The sequence below is a fragment of the Anomaloglossus baeobatrachus genome, chromosome 5 (genome assembly GCF_048569485.1).
Source record: "Anomaloglossus baeobatrachus isolate aAnoBae1 chromosome 5, aAnoBae1.hap1, whole genome shotgun sequence".
Taxonomy (NCBI): domain Eukaryota; kingdom Metazoa; phylum Chordata; class Amphibia; order Anura; family Aromobatidae; genus Anomaloglossus; species Anomaloglossus baeobatrachus.
In genome coordinates this window covers 553,178,070-553,201,285 of record NC_134357.1, presented here as the reverse complement: position 1 = coordinate 553,201,285, position 23,216 = coordinate 553,178,070, and the positions used below count along the sequence as shown (strand labels likewise).

General features: G+C 49.6%; 1 protein-coding gene across 1 annotated transcript in view; it reads left to right on the top strand.

Annotated features, from left to right (window-relative positions):
- The first annotated feature begins 19,755 nt into the window (after positions 1–19,755).
- LOC142312977 (uncharacterized) overlaps positions 19,756–23,216 on the top strand; it is a 42,645-nt gene continuing 39,184 nt past the window's right edge. Inside the window, exons 1-2 of the mRNA XM_075351965.1 lie at positions 19,756–20,440; positions 23,078–23,150. Coding sequence (XP_075208080.1) covers positions 19,756–20,440; positions 23,078–23,150 — 758 coding nt within the window. The remainder of the gene's footprint in view (positions 20,441–23,077; positions 23,151–23,216) is intronic.

Below are 23,216 nucleotides of genomic sequence, written 5' to 3'. Positions count from 1 at the left end.
TAGCGGGTGAGCACTCTGATAGTGTAGGAGCGAATTAGATGCCGTGGGTTTTCTGAACAAACGGGTGTGGACCCCACCATCAACAATAGAGACCTCAACATCAAGAAAGTTGAGGACATCGCCACCATAAGAGGAAGTGAAAGACATATCCATTGTATTGACGGTATTAAGATGGAAAACGAAACTATTAAATAAAGCTTCCGTACAGTCCCATACAATGAAGATGTCGTCCACATACCTCAAATAGTGGTGAATGTGCTTCAAAAAAGGATTGGAGTCAGAAAACACATATTCGCATTCGAAGGAGCCCAAAAATATATTGGCCATGGCACATGAGACAGGGGTACCCATAGCGGTACCCCCGCACTGCAAGTACCATTTTATCCAAAAACATAAAGGCACTCTTAGAAAGGATGAAATAAAGCTTCTCCCACGAAATTGCAAAAAAGATCGCTCTTACCACACTGTGCCACCATATCTCTCACGGTTTGAACCCCCAGCCTCTGGGGTATGCAAGTATACAGTCTCTCTACGTCAATAGATGTCAGCTTGAAACCCTGCTGCCAAGTTATGCCCCTAAGGAGTGTTAAAACATCTCCAGTATCCTTTACATAGGAAGGGATATGACATAACATTGGTCTAAGTAACCAATCCAGGTAGTGCGACAGTGGCTCAGTAAGGGAACCAATCCCAGCCACTATCGGACGACCCGGTGGGTTATCCTTATCCTCGTGTATCTTAGGGATACAATACCAGCAGGGTTTAGATGGGTAGAGGGGAATTAGTTTGTCAGCCTGCGTGTGAGAGAGAAAGCCTTGCGCCACATAGCCGTTCAACAACCGCACCAACGTCTTCTTGAAGCCTTGAATCGGATTAGAGGGAAGGGGAATGTAGGTAGTTCTATCAGCCAACTGTCTCAAACATTCTTGGACATAATTCTTGCGGGTTAGGAGGACAACGTTTCCCCCCTTGTCAGCATCTCGGAAAATCGTGTCCTTCCAACCCCGCATCACATATTAAGGACACAACAGCTGCCTTAAAAAGATTTCATAATTTGAACATCAGTGACCATGCCCTCATGGTGACTACGGATGTAGAGGCATTGTACTCTTCGATTAGACACCATGATGGCATTGAGGCGGTGAAGTTATTTTTGAAATCTAGTAACTTAGATTCGCAATTGGTTGAATTGATTCTTACTCTACTGGAGTTTATCTTGAGACATAATTGTTTCATATTTAAAAATAAGATATACGTACAAGTGCAGGGAAAAGCGATGGGGGCGTCTTGTGCCCCCTCTTATGCAAACCTATTTTTGGGGCATGGGAAAGAAAAATCTTCCAGACTGAGCAAGCTGTGTCGGTGTGTCTGGTCCAAAATTGGATCAGATACATAGACGACATCTTGTTCGTCTGGGAGGGAAATGTACAAGAATTGGAGAAATGTATGTACCGCCTCAATCAAAATTAGAAAAAAATCTTTTTGACTTACAAATATGGCCACATGGTGGAGTTTTTAGATATCAAAATTCAAGCTTCCCCTACTGGAGACATAAGTACTGATATTTATAGGAAGAAAACCTCCACAAATACATTGCTGCATGCAGAATCCTGCCACCTTCCTGCTACAATTAAAAGTATTCCTGACTCCCAATTTCTCAGAGCAAAACGAATTTGCTCTTCAGCAATCAATACCCCCAGAAATCAAACATTATACTCCAACTCCAATAAGGAAACAGTCGCACAACCAATGAGATTAATAACCACATATAATAATAGATGGCAAGACATTCTAATAATTCTCAGGAGACATTGGAGTGTATTGCTGGTGGATCCAATCCTCAAGAAGTGTCTCCCTTACCAGCCACTGGTGACCGCAAAACGTTCAAAAAATCTGAAAGATTTACTACCGTGTTTTTCCAAAAATAAGACACTGTCTTATATTTTTTTTTACCCCCCTAAAAAGCACTAGGGCTTATTTTTGGAGGAGGTCTTATTCTTGGAGAAACACGGTTGGGGGTAAGTTTAGCCCCCAAAAAAGCGGACCCCCCCACTTCCCAGGAGACTTATACTCACCAGACCAGGACGTCTGCATAGTTCCAAGGTCCTCCTGTGATCTCCGGTCGGTGCTGCACGCCGTCTACCCCTGCTGCTAGCTGACACACACAGCAGATCGCAGGCACACACAGCAGATCACACACACAGCAGATCACTCATACACACACACAGCAGATCACACACACAAACAGCAGATCGCAGATATACACAGCAGATCACACACAGCAGATCGCAGGCACACACAGCCAATCACAGATACACACATCCGATCGCAGGTGCACACACACAGCAGATCGCAGATATACACAGCAGATCACATACAGCAGATCGCAGGCACACACAGCCATCACAGATACACACAGCCGATCGCAGGCACACACAGCCGATCACAGATACACACAGCCGATCACAGATACACATAGCCGAACGCAGACACAAACAGCCGATCGCAGAAAAACACAGCTGATCGCAGACACACACACAGCCGATTGCAGACACACACAGGAGATCACACACACATCATATCACATCCAGCACTTACGGCAGCAGGGAATGAGAGCAAGTCACGTGTCCGGCCACAGGTCCTGTTCGTTGCGCTCCACTGCACTGCACACTGCCTCTCAGGATTCTCCCAGCCAGAAGAGATCGGTGTTGCTGGATGAGGTGAGTGTGTATGCGATCCGATGTGTGTGCGATCCGATGTTTGTGTGTGTGTGTGATTTGATGTTTGCGTGTGATCCGATGTTTGTGTGTGCGATCTGATTATGTGTGCGATCTCACTGTGTGTGCGATCCGATGTTTGTGTGTGAGATCTGGTGTGTGTGTGATCTGATTGTGTGTGTGTGTGTGTGTGTGTGTGAGAGCTGATGTGTGCAGGTGTGTGATCACTGCAGGTCCTGCCGCTCAGCTTCGGGTGAGTGTAATTGCCGGGTGCCGCTGTGTATAATGAAGTGTCCTGCAGTATCTGTAACTTTTTTAGCTGCACGGACACTCATTATTGATCCGCGACTAGGGCTTATTTTCGGGGGAGTGCTTATATTTAAGCCTTTCTCCGAAAATGCTGAAAATCCCTGCTAGGGCTTATTTTTGGGGGAGGTCTTATTTTTGGTAAAACACGGTAGTGCGAAGTCACTACATGAGTTCAAAAAGAGATTTAAAATCCAAATTGTCCCCAGGTTTCTATCCACGCGGTATGTGCAAGAGATGTCTAAATATGATACGTTCAAAGAACTTTAGAGGTATTAGAAACTCTAAGGAATATAATATCAGACTACACCTTACGTGTTCATCAAAAAACGTCATCTACCAGGCCAAATGCGGTTGTAATACTATGTAGGTCTTACAAGCAGGGAAATAAAAATACGCGAACACATACACGATATCGAGAAATCAAAGGCTGCCCAGGAGGCGAACACTTGAAAACATTGCCCAGACACTATAAGCAATACCACAACTCCAACCCTGCCTCCCTCCAAATAAAAGCTATTGATCAAATCCAAGTTGATTCAAGAGGAGGAGATATAAATGCAATGCTGGGGAGATTGGAGAGAAAGTGGATATATACATTAAGCACAGTCGCACCATTTGGCCTAAATGAGCATTTTGGATTTATCTCATTTTTATAGCTTTGGAATAACTCCTCCTTAGTATGTAGGGCTGGTTTAATTAACTAAGGTTTAAGTTAAATTTTAATTGTTTTGGTTTTAATTAGAGTTAACATTAATTATTTGAAAACAGATAAATAGATCATATTGCGGACGTGCAAATATGTCAATTCACTTATGGTTTCCTCAGCTTCCTCTTCCTTCATCATCCCCCCTTTTTTTTTTTTTTTCTTTCTCTCTCTTCCTTAAAAATATAATGGTATTCATACCGGTTCCATGTTATGATTCTAATTTTATAAATATATTTCTTTCAAAGATGTTGAAATATTCACTTCAGAAGGTTTCATTGGCTGAAGCAATTATCGTTGTGACAAGGATTACCGTGTTTCCCCGAAAGTAGGACCCCCCGAAAGTAAGGCAGGGTGGGGGTTTCGGGGGGGTCCGCCAATGTAGGGCACCCCCCGATTGTAAGGCAGGGTAGCGGGGGTGCCCGGGGAATGTAAGGCCGCCTATGGGTGGTGGTCGCGGCGTAATGTATACCTCCTCCGGTGAATGGCCCCCGCAATCTCGCCGGCCTGCGGCGCGTCCCGGGTCAACGCTCTTCCTGCTTGATGCTGATTGGCCGATCAGCCTGTTCGTCACAGGCTCCCTGCTGGCCATCAGCTCGAGCTGTGATTGGCCAGTCAGCCGGCTCGCAGCTGATTGGCCCTCAGCTCGAGCTGCGATTGGCCAGTCAGCCGGCTCGCAGCTGATTGGCCCTCAGCTCGAGCTGCGATTGGCCAGTCAGCCGGCTCGCAGCTGATTGGCCGAAATCAGCCGCGACGTCACCGCCTGCAGGCTCGCTCCGATTTCGGTAAGTTCCGAAACTCTGTGTGTGTGTGTGTGTGTGTGTACGGTATGTGTATGGGTGCCGTATGGGGCTGTATGTGTCAGTGTGTGTGTGTGTGTGTGTGTACGGTACCGGTACGATATGTGTGTGGGTGCCGTGTGGGGCTGTACCGGTACCGTATGTGTCAGTGTGTGTGGTGGCAGAGTGGGGGGCAGAACCACTGTATGGGGAGGCTGCAGGGGGGAGGATGGGGTGGATGCCGGATCTCAAACAATGGGGAGGCTGCAGGGGGGAGGTATGTCATTTTTTTTCCAATGTAAGGCCTCCCCCGAAAGTAAGGCAGGGTGGGACTTTTGGGGGTAAATTTAATGTAAGACAGGGCCTTACTTTCGGGGAAACACGGTAGAATCGCTATGAATAAGAATTACCTCTACAAGATGGACATTACTTTCACTTGGACCCACACAAGATTGCCAATAAGCTTTAAACCGTCGTTTAGCATATAAATATCTGATATAATTAATAACGGAATTTAGACTTCCTGTTCCGGCGCTGAGGATGTAGGACGTGTGGTGAGGAGCTCCTGCACCTGCAAGAGATCATACTAAGAATCAGGGACGGATCTGTGCGCATCCACCACCCCAAAGACACAGCTGCTGAGGGATAGTTGCCTCTGCAAGAGACTCCCTGAGAAAAAGCGGGGTGAGAGACAGATTGAGGGTCTGGCAGACGCATAGGGGTAGAAACCGGAGGATCCCCTGACCCAGGAATCCTGCTGTGGAGACTTCCGCTGATATTCCTCGCTCTGGCCAGATTACAGTGAGGAAGACAGAACACAGCAGTGCTGGGCTGGAGCCTACCATTAAGAGCTTAAGCCAGGGACAGAGACTGGATCAGGGGTAGGTTGGGGTGGTCCACGCTCCCCCCCTCCCTCCCTTGGGTAGCACGGATCACTGAACTGCTGGTTGAGGTCCCCACTGGTGTCCCTCTGCCCCCCTAGACTGTGCTAAGTAGATTCCTCACCTGTGCTGAAGAGAGAGTCCTGAGGACTGCTGGAGGTCAGGAGGGCAGAGAAAGCTGCATGGTGATCACTGACACATTTTTTTTCTCTTTGAAAACTCAGCCTGCCCGACTGCTGGATCCCCGGGAAGCAGTGAGACATCTAGTGGGTGAAACAATACAGTGCATCTCACACAGAGCCATCTGCAGGATACTGCCTCCCTCTAGTAGCCATCATACAGAACTGCATCTTGTAAATTGATTGCTGGCTTCTGAAGGAGCAGACAGTAAGCCACTCATATACTAAGACCCTCACACTACAATTTATTGTCTCCCCTCTGTAGCGCCTGGTCCCACCAGACCCCGTGGGGGGCGCGCTCCCTCACATGTGCCCAGTCCCAGCATGGCTCCCACTAGCACTCCCAGTCATAGCCCCAGGCAGCGACAGCCTTCCTCTTACCGGTCCCATGGCTCTGCAGACGTTGCTCCTGCTCCCAGGCATGCTGCAGCCTCTTCCTGTCTCCCTTCCTTAGGGTATGTGCGCACTAGGCGTTTTTTTCACGCTGCGTTTTTATGTGCGTTTTTGTCTAAAAAACGCACCCGCGGCTAAAAAACGCGGCAAAAACGCATGCGTTTTTGCCGCGATTTGGTGCGTTTTTTGCTGCGTTTTTGCTCACTGCGTTTTTAATCAGTGCACAATGCCATTAAAGATTGTTGATGAAAAAAAAAAAAAAAAAAAGGTCTGATGTCATTTCCTTCTTCAAAATGTTCATTGTATGCAGGAGAGCAGACAGCTGCAGAACTAGTGTATGCAGGAGAGCAGACAGCAGCTGCAGAACTACAAGTCTCAGCATCCTCCATTCACTAGTGTATGCAGGAGAGCAGACAGCAGCTGCAGAACTACAAGTCTCAGCATCCTCCATTCACTAGTGTATGCAGGAGAGCAGACAGCAGCTGCAGAACTACAAGTCTCAGCATCCTCCATTCACTAGTGTATGCAGGAGAGCAGACAGCAGCTGCAGAACTACAAGTCTCAGCATCCTCCATTCACTAGTGTATGCAGGAGAGCAGACAGCAGCTGCAGAACTACAAGTCTCAGCATCCTCCATTCACTAGTGTATGGAGGAGAGCAGACAGCAGCTGCAGAACTACAAGTCTCAGCATCCTCCATTCACTAGTGTATGCAGGAGAGCAGACAGCAGCTGCAGAACTACAAGTCTCAGCATCCTCCATTCACTAGTGTATGCAGGAGAGCAGACAGCAGCTGCAAAACTACAAGTCTCAGCATCCTCCATTCACTAGTGTATGCAGGAGAGCAGACAGCAGCTGCAGAACTACAAGTCTCAGCATCCTCCATTCACTAGTGTATGCAGGAGAGCAGACAGCAGCTGCAGAACTACAAGTCTCAGCATCCTCCATTCACTAGTGTATGGAGGAGAGCAGACAGCAGCTGCAGAACTACAAGTCTCAGCATCCTCCATTCACTAGTGTATGCAGGAGAGCAGACAGCAGCTGCAGAACTACAAGTCTCAGCATCCTCCATTCACTAGTGTATGGAGGAGAGCAGACAGCAGCTGCAGAACTACAAGTCTCAGCATCCTCCATTCACTACTGTATGCAGGAGAGCAGACAGCAGCTGCAGAACTACAAGTCTCAGCATCCTCCATTCACTAGTGTATGGAGGAGAGCAGACAGCAGCTGCAGAACTACAAGTCTCAGCATCCTCCATTCACTAGTGTATGGAGGAGAGCAGACAGCAGCTGCAGAACTACAAGGCTCAGCATCCTCCATTCACTAGTGTATGCAGGAGAGCAGACAGCAGCTGCAGAACTACAAGTCTCAGCATCCTCCATTCACTAGTGTATGCAGGAGAGCAGACAGCAGCTGCAGAACTACAAGTCTCAGCATCCTCCATTCACTAGTGTATGCAGGAGAGCAGACAGCAGCTGCAGAACTACAAGTCTCAGCATCCTCCATTCACTAGTGTATGCAGGAGAGCAGACAGCAGCTGCAGAACTACAAGTCTCAGCATCCTCCATTCACTAGTGTATGCAGGAGAGCAGACAGCAGCTGCAGAACTACAAGTCTCAGCATCCTCCATTCACTAGTGTATGCAGGAGAGCAGACAGCAGCTGCAGAACTACAAGTCTCAGCATCCTCCATTCACTAGTGTATGCAGGAGAGCAGACAGCAGCTGCAGAACTACAAGTCTCAGCATCCTCCATTCACTAGTGTATGCAGGAGAGCAGACAGCAGCTGCAGAACTACAAGTCTCAGCATCCTCCATTCACTAGTGTATGCAGGAGAGCAGACAGCAGCTGCAGAACTACAAGTCTCAGCATCCTCCATTCACTAGTGTATGGAGAGCAGACAGCAGCTGCAGAACTACAAGTCTCAGCATCCTCCATTCACTAGTGTATGCAGGAGAGCAGACAGCAGCTGCAGAACTACAAGTCTCAGCATCCTCCATTCACTAGTGTATGCAGGAGAGCAGACAGCAGCTGCAGAACTACAAGTCTCAGCATCCTCCATTCACTAGTGTATGCAGGAGAGCAGACAGCAGCTGCAGAACTACAAGTCTCAGCATCCTCCATTCACTAGTGTATGCAGGAGAGCAGACAGCAGCTGCAGAACTACAAGTCTCAGCATCCTCCATTCACTAGTGTATGCAGGAGAGCAGACAGCAGCTGCAGAACTACAAGTCTCAGCATCCTCCATTCACTAGTGTATGGAGAGCAGACAGCAGCTGCAGAACTACAAGTCTCAGCATCCTCCATTCACTAGTGTATGGAGGAGAGCAGACAGCAGCTGCAGAACTACAAGTCTCAGCATCCTCCATTCACTAGTGTATGGAGGAGAGCAGACAGCAGCTGCAGAACTACAAGTCTCAGCATCCTCCATTCACTAGTGTATGCAGGAGAGCAGACAGCAGCTGCAGAACTACAAGTCTCAGCATCCTCCATTCACTAGTGTATGCAGGAGAGCAGACAGCAGCTGCAGAACTACAAGTCTCAGCATCCTCCATTCACTAGTGTATGGAGGAGAGCAGACAGCAGCTGCAGAACTACAAGTCTCAGCATCCTCCATTCACTAGTGTATGCAGGAGAGCAGACAGCAGCTGCAGAACTACAAGTCTCAGCATCCTCCATTCACTAGTGTATGCAGGAGAGCAGACAGCAGCTGCAGAACTACAAGTCTCAGCATCCTCCATTCACTAGTGTATGGAGGAGAGCAGACAGCAGCTGCAGAACTACAAGTCTCAGCATCCTCCATTCACTAGTGTATGCAGGAGAGCAGACAGCAGCTGCAGAACTACAAGTCTCAGCATCCTCCATTCACTAGTGTATGCAGGAGAGCAGACAGCAGCTGCAGAACTACAAGTCTCAGCATCCTCCATTCACTAGTGTATGCAGGAGAGCAGACAGCAGCTGCAGAACTACAAGTCTCAGCATCCTCCATTCACTAGTGTATGCAGGAGAGCAGACAGCAGCTGCAGAACTACAAGTCTCAGCATCCTCCATTCACTAGTGTATGCAGGAGAGCAGACAGCAGCTGCAGAACTACAAGTCTCAGCATCCTCCATCCAGGACTGTATGCAGTTTTTTGCCCAAAAAGAAAAAAAAAATGACGTGGGCTTCGCCATATTTTTGTATGCTAGCCGGGTACAGCAGGCAGGTACGGGCTGCCCCCAACCCCCAGCTGCCTATTTGTACCCGGCTGGGAACCAAAAATATAGAGAAGCCCTTTTTTTTTAATTATTTCATGAAATAATTAAAAAAAAAAATGACGTGGGCTTTGCCTAATTTTTGAGTCCAGCCGGGTACAACTAGGCAGCTGGGGATTGGAATCCACAGTGCAGGGTGCCCATGCTTTCTGGGCACCCCCACTGCGAATTGCAGTCCGCAGCCACCCCAGAAAATGGCGCTTTCATAGAAGCGCCATCTTCTGGCGCTGTATCCAACTCTTCCAGCTGCCCTGAAGCCGGGTGGCTAGCTAGGTAATAATGGAGTTAGGGCTAGCTGTATATTATCAGCTAGCCCTAAGCCCGAAATTCATGGTGTCACGCCAATATTAGACATGGCCACCATGAATTTCTAGTAATGATAAAAAAAAAACACAACACAGAGAAAAATATTTTTATTAGAAATAAAACACAACACAATTAGTGACTCCATCTTTATTGAAATAAACCCCCCTCCGCAGTAATCCTGGGTCAAGGGTCCCGCGCCGTCCAATCCGGATCCAATATCATCTGATCGGTTTGCTGGAAGGCAAAGCGATCAGATGATGTGTCAGGATCAAGTGCCTGAATCCCATCACACATCAGCTGATTGTATAAAAGCCGATTATACAATCAGCTGATGCATCAGTGCCAAAAAAAAAAAAATAAAAATAATACTCACTTATGTGCTGTGCTGATTACCGGCAGCTCCTGGAGCGATCGATTGGACAGGAGTCTGATCCTATACGATCGCTGCCGGAGCTGCCGGTAATCAGCTGATGAAGTCCCCTGACGGCAGGATCAGCTGATAGCCGGCCGGGCGCGAAAAAGCCGGCGAGACTACGATCAGCTGATGCGTCAGCTGACTGCATCAGGTGATCCACCGCCAGGTCCTGCAAGCAAGGTCCTGCCCCGGGGAGACTGCACACCGCCAGAGCGGCGGAACCGGGAGGAGATGGGAGTGGGCATGGCATCGGGACCCTGCAGACAGGTGAGTATATGACATTTTTTTTTTTCTACTGTTCACTTTGTTTTTCGCCGCTGCCTCCACCTCCTGCCTGTACATGGCGCCGCACGGAGCTGACATGCACAGGACGGGAGGTGGAAGCAGCGGTGACGGTACCGGGAGGATTCCTGCTTCTGTGTTTACCAACAGAAGGAATCCTCTTCCTGTACACGTCACTGTAGTGCCCACCCCTTGCGTTTATAGCTGCGTTTTTAGTCATAGAAACGCGGCTATATGCGTTTTTCATTGCGTTTTTAACATCTCATTGAATTCAATGAGTGAAAAACGCAGAAATAATTGACATGCTGCGTTTTTGTGGTCACCACAAAAACGCAGCTAAAAAAAAACGCTGTGTGAGGACAGCACTTCTGAAAACCCATTGACATTGCTGGGGAAGCAATGTCACTGCGTTTTCAGCACAAAAACGCGGTAAAAAACGCCGCTAAAAACGCGGCAAAAACGCCTAGTGCGCACAAGGCCTTACACAGAGCTGCAGTAAGTGACTCTAAGCTGCGCGCGAGGCCACGCCCCCTTTCTTAAAGCGGTATGCCCCGTTTTCTGGAAGTGACCTCAGAGGTCACCTGTTACCTAATGGGTATTTAGGTTCACCTCCCCCAGCAGCAGGCGCCCGAGCAACGCTTCCATTAGAGCCTTGCCAGTGTCCAGACCCCCTTGTGCTGTTATCTGTATATTTGTTACCTGGTTCTAATCCCTTGTCTCACCGTAGTGCCATCCGTATCATTCCGAATGTGGATGTCACCGCTCATACCGACAGTGGACGTCACCGTGCCCTACCTGCCGGGGACATTATCTGTGCCGTACCTGCTGTGGACGTCACCGCTCATACCAACAGTGAACGTCACCGTGCCCTACCTGCCGTGGACATTATCTGTACCGTACCTGCTGTGGACGTCACCTGCTGTGAACATCTCCGGTGCCGTTTCCGTGTTCTGCCGGCTGTGGACGTCACAACCGTGCTACACCTGGCCCTACAGAGACTCATACTACCGGTTCCTGGCTACCGTGCATTTAGGCCTTCTGGGGAGGTGCCGCACAGTCCCTGTATAGGGGTTCGCTGCTGGTCGCCTTCTCGGGGGAGTCCAGTGCACGGTCCAGTGGGTCCACCTCCGGACGCTCGCCGCTCCTCGGTGAGCGTAACAGTTTGCTCGGGCCATGGACTCCGCCGGGATCAAGGTTAACCCACTGACTGACCTGCAACAGGAGCTCTCCCGCCAACGCAAGACGCAAGCAAGATTAGTGGCTCACATGAAGTCTGTGGAATCCCGTCTGGCATCCTTGCAAACCTCCGGATCCTCCAACGGCTCCCAATTAATTGAACTACAGAAGGAATTGTCCCGCTAGCATGAGGCCCAGAGACGCATGGCCGAATATATGGCGTCCGTGGATTCCCGTCTATACGCCCTGCAGAATCCGGCCTCCTCAACAACCCCTGACTCTGCGGGATTATCGACATGCATGTCTCCTTCCCGCCTGGCCTCCCCACCCATGTATGGAGGGGATCCCCGTTTGTGTCGCGGTTTCTTAAACCAGTGCTCCCTGCACTTTGAGCTGTCGCCGCTGCAGCGAGCGACTGATCGCTCGAAAATCGCATTTATCATGTCTCATCTGACTGGTCAGGCTCTGGCTTGGATGAATCCGCTCTGGGAGAGGAATGACCCGACCGTTCAAGTCCTGTCCGTCTTTCTGACCACCTTCCGTAAGGTGTTCGATGAGTCAGGCCGTCTCTCGTCTACTGCCTCTTCACTCATGAGAATTCACCAGGAGAATCTCATCGTGGGACAGTATGCAATCGAATTCCGCACTCTGTCCTCTGAACTCAAGTGAAACAATGACGCCTTGGTAGCTGCCTTCTGGGAAGGGTTATCCGGTAAAATCAAGGATGAACTGGCCGGCCGGGATGTACCTACCACCCTGGAAGAGCTGATCTCTCTGGCTACCCGTATTGATCTCCGCTTCCAAGAGCGTGCCAGAGAAGTCACCCGGGCGAGAAGAACCCCGCGCCTTGCGCCCACCTTCCACAGGCCGATGTCACCTCCCTCCACCCGGCCTACTGCTCCGCACGAGCCCATGGAGGTCGATCGCGTCAGTGAGTCCAGACTGCGACAGAGGAATCGGAGAATGGCAGGAGAGTGCTTCTACTGTGGAAGTGCCAAACATCTGATTCAGGACTGCCCAGTAAAGCTGGGAAACTACAGAGCCTAGGGTCCATGGGAGAGGCCACCCTAGGTCATGCCAAGTCCTCTCCTTTTCTCCATGTACCTGTATCCCTGTCCTGTGGTTCCATCCGGTTGTCAGAGCATGCGTTTCTGGATTCAGGCTCTGCCGGGAACTTTATCCAACAATCCGTGGTGGACCTACACCAGATTCCCGTCCGATGTCTTGCTACCCCCATCAGTCTTTCTTCCGTGGATGGAAAACCGCTATCCGAACCCATCCGGTACATCACGGAGAACTGTACTATGCAAGTGGGGTTGCTACACTCTGAGACCATAGCCTTCCACGTACTCCCTGGCATGACGCATGCCCTACTACTGGGAATACCCTGGCTTCGGTCGCACAAGCCAGTACTGGACTGGGATTCTGGAGACATCCTGCAATGGGGTGTGTCTTGCCACAGCAACTGCCTGAAAACAGTGCATCCTCCGCACCGACCCGTTGAACCGGTCACCCTTCCCGGGTTACCCCCTGCCTATTGGGCCTATGCCGATGTCTTTGAGAAGAAGGAGGCTGAGATGTTGCCGCCACACAGACCCTACGATTGTCCCATTGACCTGCTCCCCGGGACAACCCCTCCGCGTGGGCGCATCTACCCTCTGTCCCTAGAAGAGACCCAAGCCATGTCTGACTACATAAAGGAGAATCTAGCACGAGGCTTCATCCAAAAATCCTCCTCTCCTGCCGGAGCGGGCTTCTTCTTTGTGGGGAAAAAGGACGGGGGTCTACGGCCTTGCATTGACTACCGCGGATTGAATAAGATCACGGTGAAGAACAGATACCCGCTACCCCTGATACCAGAACTGTTTGACCGCTTTCAAGGTGCCAAGATCTTCTCCAAATTTGATCTCCGGGGTGCGTACAATCTGGTCCGCATTCGGTCGGGGGACGAATGGAAGACTGCGTTCAACACTCGGGATGGGCACTATGAATACCGAGTGATGCCCTTCGGGCTCAGTAACGCTCCGGCGGTCTTCCAGGAGTTCGTGAACGACGTCTTCCGTGATTTTCTATACACCTGTGTGGTTGTGTATTTGGACGACATCCTTATCTTCTCTCCGGACTTGCATACCCATCGAAGGCATGTCCGTCTTGTCCTGCGGAGATTGAGAGAGAATCGTCTTTACGCCAAACTCGAGAAATGCCTGTTTGAGCAGACCTCGCTACCCTTCTTTGGCCACATAGTCTCTGATACCGGCCTGAAGATGGACCCCGATAAGGTATCAGCCGTACTGAATTGGTCCCGTCTGGAAGGGTTGAAGGCTATCCAGCGATTCCTGGGATTCGCCAACTATTACCGGCAATTCATTCCACACTTCTCGTCTCTGGTGTGTCCCATAACCTCTCTCACTCGCAAAGGGGAGAACCCAAAGAAATGGACCATGGAAGCTGAAGAATCGTTCCTGTCCCTTAAACGAGCCTTTGCTTCTGCTCCAGCCTTACACAGACCTGACACGAACAAGCCGTTTATCCTTGAGGTAGATGCCTCCTTATCCGGAGCCGGTGCGGTTCTTACACAGAAAACGTCAGAGGGTAAGACAGTAACCTGTGGCTTCTTTTCTAAGGCTTTCTCCCCAGCAGAACGAAACTACTCAATCTGAGACCGTGAGATGCTGGCAATCAAGCTGGTCCTGGAAGAGTGGCGATACCTGCTGGAAGGGTCATTGCATCCAGTTACCATCTATACTTACCACAAGAATCTGGCATATCTCCAGACAGCCCACGGGCTAAACCCCCGACAGGCTCGATGGTCATTATTCTTCGCCCGCTTTGATTTTGTTCTGCATTTCCATCCAGCCGAGAAGAACCTGAAGGCCGATGCGCTGTCTCGATCATTCCTGTTAGAGGATCAGGAAGATGAACCTCGGCACATCATTGAACCTTCCAAGCTAATGGCGGCACCAGTTGACATGCACCACCTTCCTCCCAGTAAGACGTTTGTTTCTGATGTCGATAGAGAACGTGTACTCCGTTGGGGACACTCTTCCTGAATAGCAGGTCACGTGGGTCAAAAGAAATCTCTGCAATTGATATCCCGATATTACTGGTGGCCAGGGCTACGTCGAGACGTCCAGGACTTTGTTTCATCCTGTTCCTCCTGTGCCCGGAACAAGGTCCCGAAGACTCTTCCGGTGGGCCCTTTGCTTCACAAGCAAATCCGCTCCATGGCAACTTATCGGCATGGATTTCATCACGGACCTGCCAAAATCGTCTGGCTGCACAGTCATCTAGGTGGTGGTGGACCGGTTCTCCAAGATGGCCCACTTCACGCCACTCTCCGGGCTACCGTCCGCTCCGGTTCTTGCTGAATTATTCATTCAACATATCTTCCGGCTTCACGGCTTGCCTCTCCATATCGTGTCCGACAGAGGGGTCCAGTTCACCGCTCGGTTTTGGAGAGCAGTCTGCAAAATGATGGATGTTCAATTGGACTTTTCTTCTGCCTACCACCCTCAGTCCAATGGGCAAGTGGAGCGCATTAACCAAGTCTTGACTAACTATCTCTGCCACTTCGTGGACGAACACCACAGCAACTGGGTCAAACTGCTTCCATGGGCCGAGTTCTCCTATAACAACCATGAAAGTGAGTCCTCTGCTAAATCTCCGTTCCATGTGATTTATGGACAGCGACCTAAAGTGCCGTGTCCTGTGACATGTTCTTCAGGCAACCCTGCAGCTGATGACCTCGTGAGGTCCTTCTCCGCCATCTGGGCTGAGACCAAGTCGACTCTGGAACGTTCCTCCGTCCGCATGAAGAAACACGCCAACAAGAACCGTCTGGATGTTCCTTTCTTTCATCCCGGAGATAAAGTATGGCTCTCGTCCAAGTATGTCCGCCTGAAACTGCCGTCTTACAAGCTGGGTCCCCGCTTTATTGGTCCCTTTGAAGTGCTCCGACGAATCAATGAAGTGTCTTACAAGTTGAAGCTGCCATCCACACTTCGCATCCCGAACTCCTTCCATGTGTCCCTCCTCAAGCCGGTGGTCCTGAGCCGTTTCCACAGTGATCCTGGGACTTTGCCTCCTCCTTTTGGTGATGACGACGTCTATGAGGTAAAAGCCATCCTTGCGGCTACGGAGGTCCAAGGTAGAACCTACTATCTGGTAGACTGGAAGGGGTTCGGTCCTGAGGAGAGGACGTGGGTACCTGCGGAGGACGTGGATGCTCCTCGTCTCCTCCGGAGCTTCCTGAGGAGGGGGAATGGGTTATGTCATGTCATGTGGGGCCTGCTATGCCAGAGGACGCTTGTTCACATCATCTCTATCCCCATCTGGGGATGTGTCCTGTGGTTTGGTGGGGGAGGAGGTGGAGTGGTCTGTTTAGACAAATTGTGAGGGGATAGTTGGGGGATACGGATGTCGTCCTGATTGATATTCCCTACATTTCATGTGGTGCAGGTTGAGTTTCTCTAATATGCTTGTGTAATCAACCACTTTCCCAATCTCAGAAAAAAGTGAAGTCCATAGCACTTCTGGTGGTGTGCGCAGTTCGGAACACACCACAGTGCATTTCGAATTTAGAGTTATTGTTGCCCTAGGATATTTTTCCTTGTTGTGTATTTCTTTTTCTTTTTTTTTTAACACCTTTCTTCTTTCAACAAAACAATGGGAAGACCTGATGAAGGCATCCCGCCGAAACGCGTTGTGGTATACATCTGCCATTCATCAGTGTGCACAAGCCGGTGTTTTCATTTGGAATATGGATATTTATTTTTAACCAAGTTACAAATAAAGAAGCATTTTTATTCATCCCCTTGGAGTCCAGCTGGATCTTTTCCATTGTTCTGTTCCATTACCTTCCCAGCTTGCTGCTCTAATCCGTGCCGGACTAAAGGACATTAACAGGAGGATATATTCAGGCTTGTCTCTGCAGTGGTGAGCGGTTTTTGTTCTTTTCTCTATATCTTTCTTCTTTCAGGAGTCACAGACAGACTCCGCATGCTGTTTAACCCTTCCACAAGTATCAACTATCTGATAACAGGTAGTAACCAAAACTAACAGGGATTCCTATGATTGTCATTTCCTGGAATGTAAAGGGTCTACGATCTCCGAACAAAAGGTCTAAGATACTGAGGCACCTTAAACGATTCTCCCCAGACATTGTCCTACTTCAGGAGACTCACTTAAGGGAAGAGGATTTTTTTTAGGCTTAATAGATTCTGGGTGGGCACAGTAGTGGGATCGGCAGCACAGGGTAGACATGCAGGGGTAGTGATTTTGTTCCATCGCAACTTTGTTTTTAAATTATTGTCTCAGGAGTGTGATGACCAGGAGAGATGGGTACAGGTCACTATAGACCATGGAGGAGAAACCTATTCTATATATAACATTTATGGCCCTAACGGTTCAAACAAATCCTTTTTTGAAGATATAGAAAGAAAGATTGTCCTGGATAATTCTCCCTTGATAATTACTGGATGTGACTTTAATACTGTACATAGGATAGAGGAAGATAGAAGGAGACAGGGTAGGACCCCCCAGAGAGAGGAAAACACACTCACCTCTCTACTTAATCAGACTGGGCTGAGGGATGTCTGGCGCTGGCTGCATCCTGATGCCAGAGAATTTACTCACTTTTCCCATGTCCACCAGTCCTGGTCGAGAATTGACTACCTCCTGACCGCTGAGAGTCTATTAAACAGATTGAATATGGTCGAAATTTTTGATTTGGTTATATCAGATCATGCCCCAGTGGGTATGGAACTGACGGACAGGGTGCTCAGGGGAACAGACTTTATATGGAGGTTTCCAGCCTTCCTGACAAAGGACGAGGGATTAAATGACAAATTGCGATGCTGGTGGGATGAGTTTGTATCTGACAACAGAGAACACGTAGATGAAACTGCTCTGTTTTGGAACACGGCAAAGACGGTGCTGAGAGGCAGAATTTTAATGTACGTCTCTTTCCTTAATAAAAAAAAGTGAAGGAGGGGTATTCTGAATTGAGTGCAAAACTCAGACATGCCTATACAGAGTTCCTGCAGAACCCCTCAACTCAAAACAGAGAACATTGGAAACTGACCAAACAAGAGCTTGAGACGTGGATAGACAGGAGGGAGCAGGTGTATAGATCTAGGCAAGAGGTTGAATTACTTAGATATGGCAACAAAGCAGGTAAGCTTCTGGCGAAATTGGCAAAGGGACGTTTCCAAGTATCACCCAGAGTCAGAATAAAAGATGGACAAGGAAAGGTAACCTCTGATCCCAAAAAAAATAAATTCCACTCTATAAAACTTTCATAAAGATCTATACAAACTCTCACACATAAATACGACAGAGGGTAGAGCCTTCCCCCAAAGCTTATCTCTCCCTAAACTCACGCAGGAGCAGCTGGATGTAATTAATGCAGACATAACGGAAGAAGAGCTGAAGCAAACTATAAGTCTTCTTCAAAATGGAAAGGCACCCGGTCCTGATGGGTGTAGTGGGGAATTTTACAAAGCACTCAAGGAACAGGTTTCCCCGGTATTGACTACTTACTTCAACAACATTTTGACAACAGGAGATAGTTTAGGTAGATCCAAGGAGATGTATATATCAAAGTAATTCCAAAGCATGGCAAAGACCCCTTGGAGGCTGGTTCCTATAGACCTATTTCACTTATTGACTTAGACCAAAAGATTATATCCAAAATAATGGCTGATCGCTTAGCAATGGTGCTTCCCCAACTGGTAAAGCCAGCTCAGGTGGGATTTGTTAAAGGGAACCTGTCAGCAGAAATTTCCCCTAAAACCTAACAGATTCCCCCTCTGCAGCTCCTGGGCTGCATTCTAGAAAGGTCCCTGTTAGTATTGTGGCCCCTTTCTGACCAAAAAAAAGAGTTTATAAAGAGGTACCTTTTTGGCTTCGGATTCTATAAATCAGACACGGGGGCGGGCAGCCTGATGGCCGTTATTCTGCCCCCTGGTCCTGTATGCCGCCCCCATCGCTGATTTCCATACTTTTGGACGCCGCCCACTGCTCCAGCCATCCCCGCGCATGCCCAGTGCCAGTCTCACGGGACTGAGCACTGTGACTGCTGGTGACGTGTGCGCAGGCAAGTGATTATGGGCGGGACTGTGACTGTTATCAGCAAGTACCCGCCCATAATCTCGTGAGCGCGCAAACCTCTCCAGCGTCACACTGTGCTCAGTGTAGATGCTAGACTGTATGGGCTGCTTCCAGGGATGACGTCCCTTTGTCACGTGATAGGGGCGTGTTCAAAATACTATCACGTGACAAAGGGACGTCATCCCTGGAAGCAGCCCATACAGTCTAGCATCTACACTGAGCACAGTGTGACGCTGGAGAGGTTTGCGCGCTCACGAGATTATGGGCGGGTACTTGCTGATAACAGTCACAGTCCCGCCCATAATCACTTGCCTGCGCACACGTCACCAGCAGTCACAGTGCTCAGTCCCGTGAGACTGGCACTGAGCATGCGCGGGGATGGCTGGAGCAGTGGGCGGCGTCCAAAAGTATGGAACTCAGCGATGGGGGCGGCATACAGGACCAGGGGGCAGAATAACGGCCATCAGGCTGCCCGCCCCCGTGTCTGATTTATAGAATCCGAAGCCAAAAAGGTACCTCTTTATAAACTCTTTTTTTTGGTCAGAAAGGGGGCACAATAATAACAGGGACCTTTCTAGAATGCAGCCCACGAGCTGCAGAGGGGGAATCTGTTAGGTTTTAGGGGAAATTTCTGCTGACAGGTTCCCTTTAAGGGAAGAGCTGCAGCTAAAAACATACAGTCAGGGCCAGAAATATTTGGACAGTGACACAAGTTTTGTTATTTTAGCTGTTTACAAAAACATGTTCAGAAATACAATTATATATATAATATGGGCTGAAAGTGCACACTCCCAGCTGCAATATGAGAGTTTTCACATCCAAATCGGAGAAAGGGTTTAGGAATCATAGCTCTGTAATGCATAGCCTCCTCTTTTTCAAGGGACCAAAAGTAATTGGACAAGGGACTCTAAGGGCTACAATTAACTCTGAAGGCGTCTCCCTCATTAACCTGTAATCAATGAAGTAGTTAAAAGGTCTGGGGTTGATTACAGGTGTGTGGTTTTTTAGAAATCTTCGCCTGAAAGCACACTTTGCTAATGATACTTCCGAGTTCAGCCCACCATCCTCCGCATCCTCTACTTCTTCACCCCCTAGTGGGTTTACACTCAAGGGTCTCAACCTCAGGATTCCCAGCAATTACCAACCCCCACGCTGATACCACCCAGTTGAGACCTTCATCAGCCTAGTCTCGAGGGATGTTCAGGCCATCACTACGGACATTAGTAGGGGGGCACTACCACCTGAGTAACAACATGACCCCCGATGAGCGCAGGGCCCTGACCTCTCTTAAAACTCATAAGAATATTGTCATCAAGCCAGCTGACAAAGGCGGGGCGATCGTGGTACTAGATAGAATCTACTACATGGATGAAATTCGCCAGCAACTTAGCGACACCAATACCTACCGCCCATTACCCCATGATCCCACGTCCTGCATTTCTGCTCTTATACAGGAAAAGGTGCAACATTACAAACAAAATGCCATCATTGACGACAAACTGAGTGAGTTTTTTACTAACAACCACCCCATCACCCCGGTGTTCTATACTTTGCCCAAGATCCATAAGAATTTGACCTCTCCGCCTGGCCGTCCCATCGTCGCATACACTGACTCGCTACTGTCACCTATCTCTATCACCCTTGAAAAAATACTAACTCCACATATTCCTAAAATTCCCTCATATCTGAAAGATACTAACCATTTCCTCTCCATTCTAAGATCCATTTCCAGCGTCCCTGATAACTGCCTACTCGCCACTCTAGATGTCTCCAGTTTGTATACGAGCATAGGCCATCATGAAGGCATCCATGCAGTTGACAGGTTTCTAGATACTCACACTGACCTTCCCTCCTCCAAAAAGGAGTTCTGTCTTGATATGCTCGAGGTGGTCCTTACCCAGAACTTCTTCCTGTTCGAGGATCAGTTTTTTCTGCAATGTAGGGGGACCGCGATGGGATCCAGTGTCGCGCCCCCCTATGCTAATATTTTCATGGACCACTTCGAGCACTGTCATATCTATCTCCATCCATTATTTGACAGTCAGGTGACACTATGGAAACGCTATATAGATGACATCTTTCTGATCTGGACTGGTGACGTTATATCGCTCAACTCTTTCTTCACTGACATCAATAGTGCCACTGACAACATCTCATTCACCCTCCATCACAGTGATCATTCCATCAACTTCCTCGACACCACGGTAATCATCAACCCCGACCATACCCTCTCGACAGATTCGTACACAAAGCCGACTGACAGAAACAGTCTCCTCCTACATTCCAGCTGCCACCCACGGCACATCAAAAAATCTTTGCCCCACTCTCAGCATTGCCGTGTCAACCGGATCGTGTCAGATCCCCCCACTAGGGTCACACGCCATGCTGACATGGATAGGAAATTTTTAGCCAGAGGCTATCCGCCATATGTGAGACCCCCACCCTCTCTTACTGCTCCCAACCCACAGGGTAAAAACAGGGTCCCCTTCGTGAGTACATATCACCTGTTCAGTCCTCTTATTAATGGTGTCATCTTCAAACATTGGCCTCTACTCCATCAAGCCTATCCTTCTATTCCAGAATTTGACTCCCGACCACTCATTTGCCACAAGCGACCCCACAACCTGAGGAACAGCCTTGTCAGGGCCGACATTGGCCCCTCCAAGCCACCTGCCAGACAGATCTTCCTCTCATGCCAATGTAAGGGCACTTTTCCATGCCTGCATTGTCTCCAATGCTCACACATCATCAAGGGTGATTTTTTCACACACCCACGCACCGGTAAGAAATTCCCGATCCGTGGATATTTCACCTGCGAATCGAACTTTGTCGTCTATCTGATCAAGTGCCCCTGCGGTCTCGGATATGTTGGTGAGACCACCCAACATATCCGGGACCGCATTAATAAGCACAAATCCACCATCCGCTGTAAACAGACCACCTTACCCATCCCAGCCCATTTTATTGCCGCAGGCCACACCATACCACAGCTCAGATTCCAAGTCCTCGAGCATGTTGACCAACCCCGCCGTGGCGGCAACCGCATCAAAACACTCAGAGAACGCGAGGCGTTCTAGATTCATACTCTCCAAACTCTAGAGCCACTAGGGCTCAATAGGGAATATGAGCCCCCCCGTTAACACATTTATGGGTTGTATACTTGCATGTCCTCTTGACTGTAATTTCTGGCATTATACTGCTAAGGTTTTAATTTATCAATAATCCCCTAGTCTCTTTCTCTGGACCTATGTAACTATGAATTTATACTTCCTTCACTTGTTTTGTATAATTATACGTCGCGGGCGGAGGAGGGGATGCTGCGCTCTCCCACTGCTCGGGTCCGGCCGCTGGTGCTGCTGCTCTGCGGCTGCCGCTGCTGCTCGGTGGTGGCTCGAGTGGTGGGCCGGATCCCGGGGACTCGAGCGGCGTTCCTCGCCCGTGAGTGAAAAGGGGATTTGATTGTGGGGATTTATTGTCCGTGACGCCACCCACGGTTGTGGTAATAATGGTGATACCACCGCTGCTCTGGACGGGGATCCCGGGAGCGGTGACAGGGAGCAGCTTGGTTGTTATTTCTCTCCTCCGTGGGTAGGGGGTTGGTTGTCCCGGGGCCCGATGATGGGGTAGGAATTGATGGCAGGCGGGCACCGGGGCCTGGTGAGGTGCAGGGTCGCAGGGGCAGCGCTGTGCCGCACGGCACGGTGGTACTCACTCAGCCCAATGATGAAGACACAGTCTCGGTAAAACACATGGCTGGATGGACGGGTCCCACAGACGGCTGCGGTGTTGTTGCTCCCGGCAGGTTGGTGGTGACTGCCTTTCCCTGCACCTAAGATGTCTGTACGGTTCCAATGGGTTCCCACCGGTAACCCGCTCCCCGGCTTGGATATGGGCCGGAGGAGCCCCTTTTGCCCACAGGCGCTGGCCCAGAGAAACGGTTGCCTTGGTGGTGGCGGTGTCTCTCTCACTCGGTTGGACGGTTGCCTTCTGTCGGGATTTGACTGTTTGGAAACCCAGGAGGTCCCCTTCACTAACGGATTTGGCAAATTCACGGCAACTCCTAGCCTTGCCGGGGTCCGAAAAGCCCCTGCCAGATGGTGCTGGCTCCTCTTTGTGTACCGGTCCGGTACCGCCGGGCCACCGCCCGTCCACGGTCCTTACGGTAGACTCCAATCGGCCACTCCTGCAGACGGTCATCACCGTCTGCCAACCTTGCTGATCTGTCCGGGCCACACACCCGGACCAACTTCAGGCTGCTCTACTACCACTTTCCTTCCTCTCACTTTCACTTCTCAACTCTATCTCCTGGTTTTCCCGCCTCCAGGACTGTGAACACCTCGGTGGGCGGGACCAACCGCCTGGCCCACCCCCTGGTGTGATCATCAGCCTCTGGAGGAAAGCAACAAGGGTTTTGTGTTCTGGCTTTGGTGTGCCTGCTGGGAGTGTGGGGTGTGTGGGTGTTGTGCTCTGTGGCCCCTGGCTTGTCCAGGGCGCCACATATACATCTCTAACCTCTAATCTCCTATATGTCTCCAGCTAGCCTTTAGAATTAACCCCCTGTCTTTTTCTTTCCAGATATCGCACAACTGATCTTCTCCCATCCCCCACCTCCATCTAGTGGCACATTCCCATTCACGCTCTGCAGCAGGTAAATTACCGATACAATGCCCTTTCAGCGCACTGCTCCTTCACCCACCCACTGGCCGTCTCATTG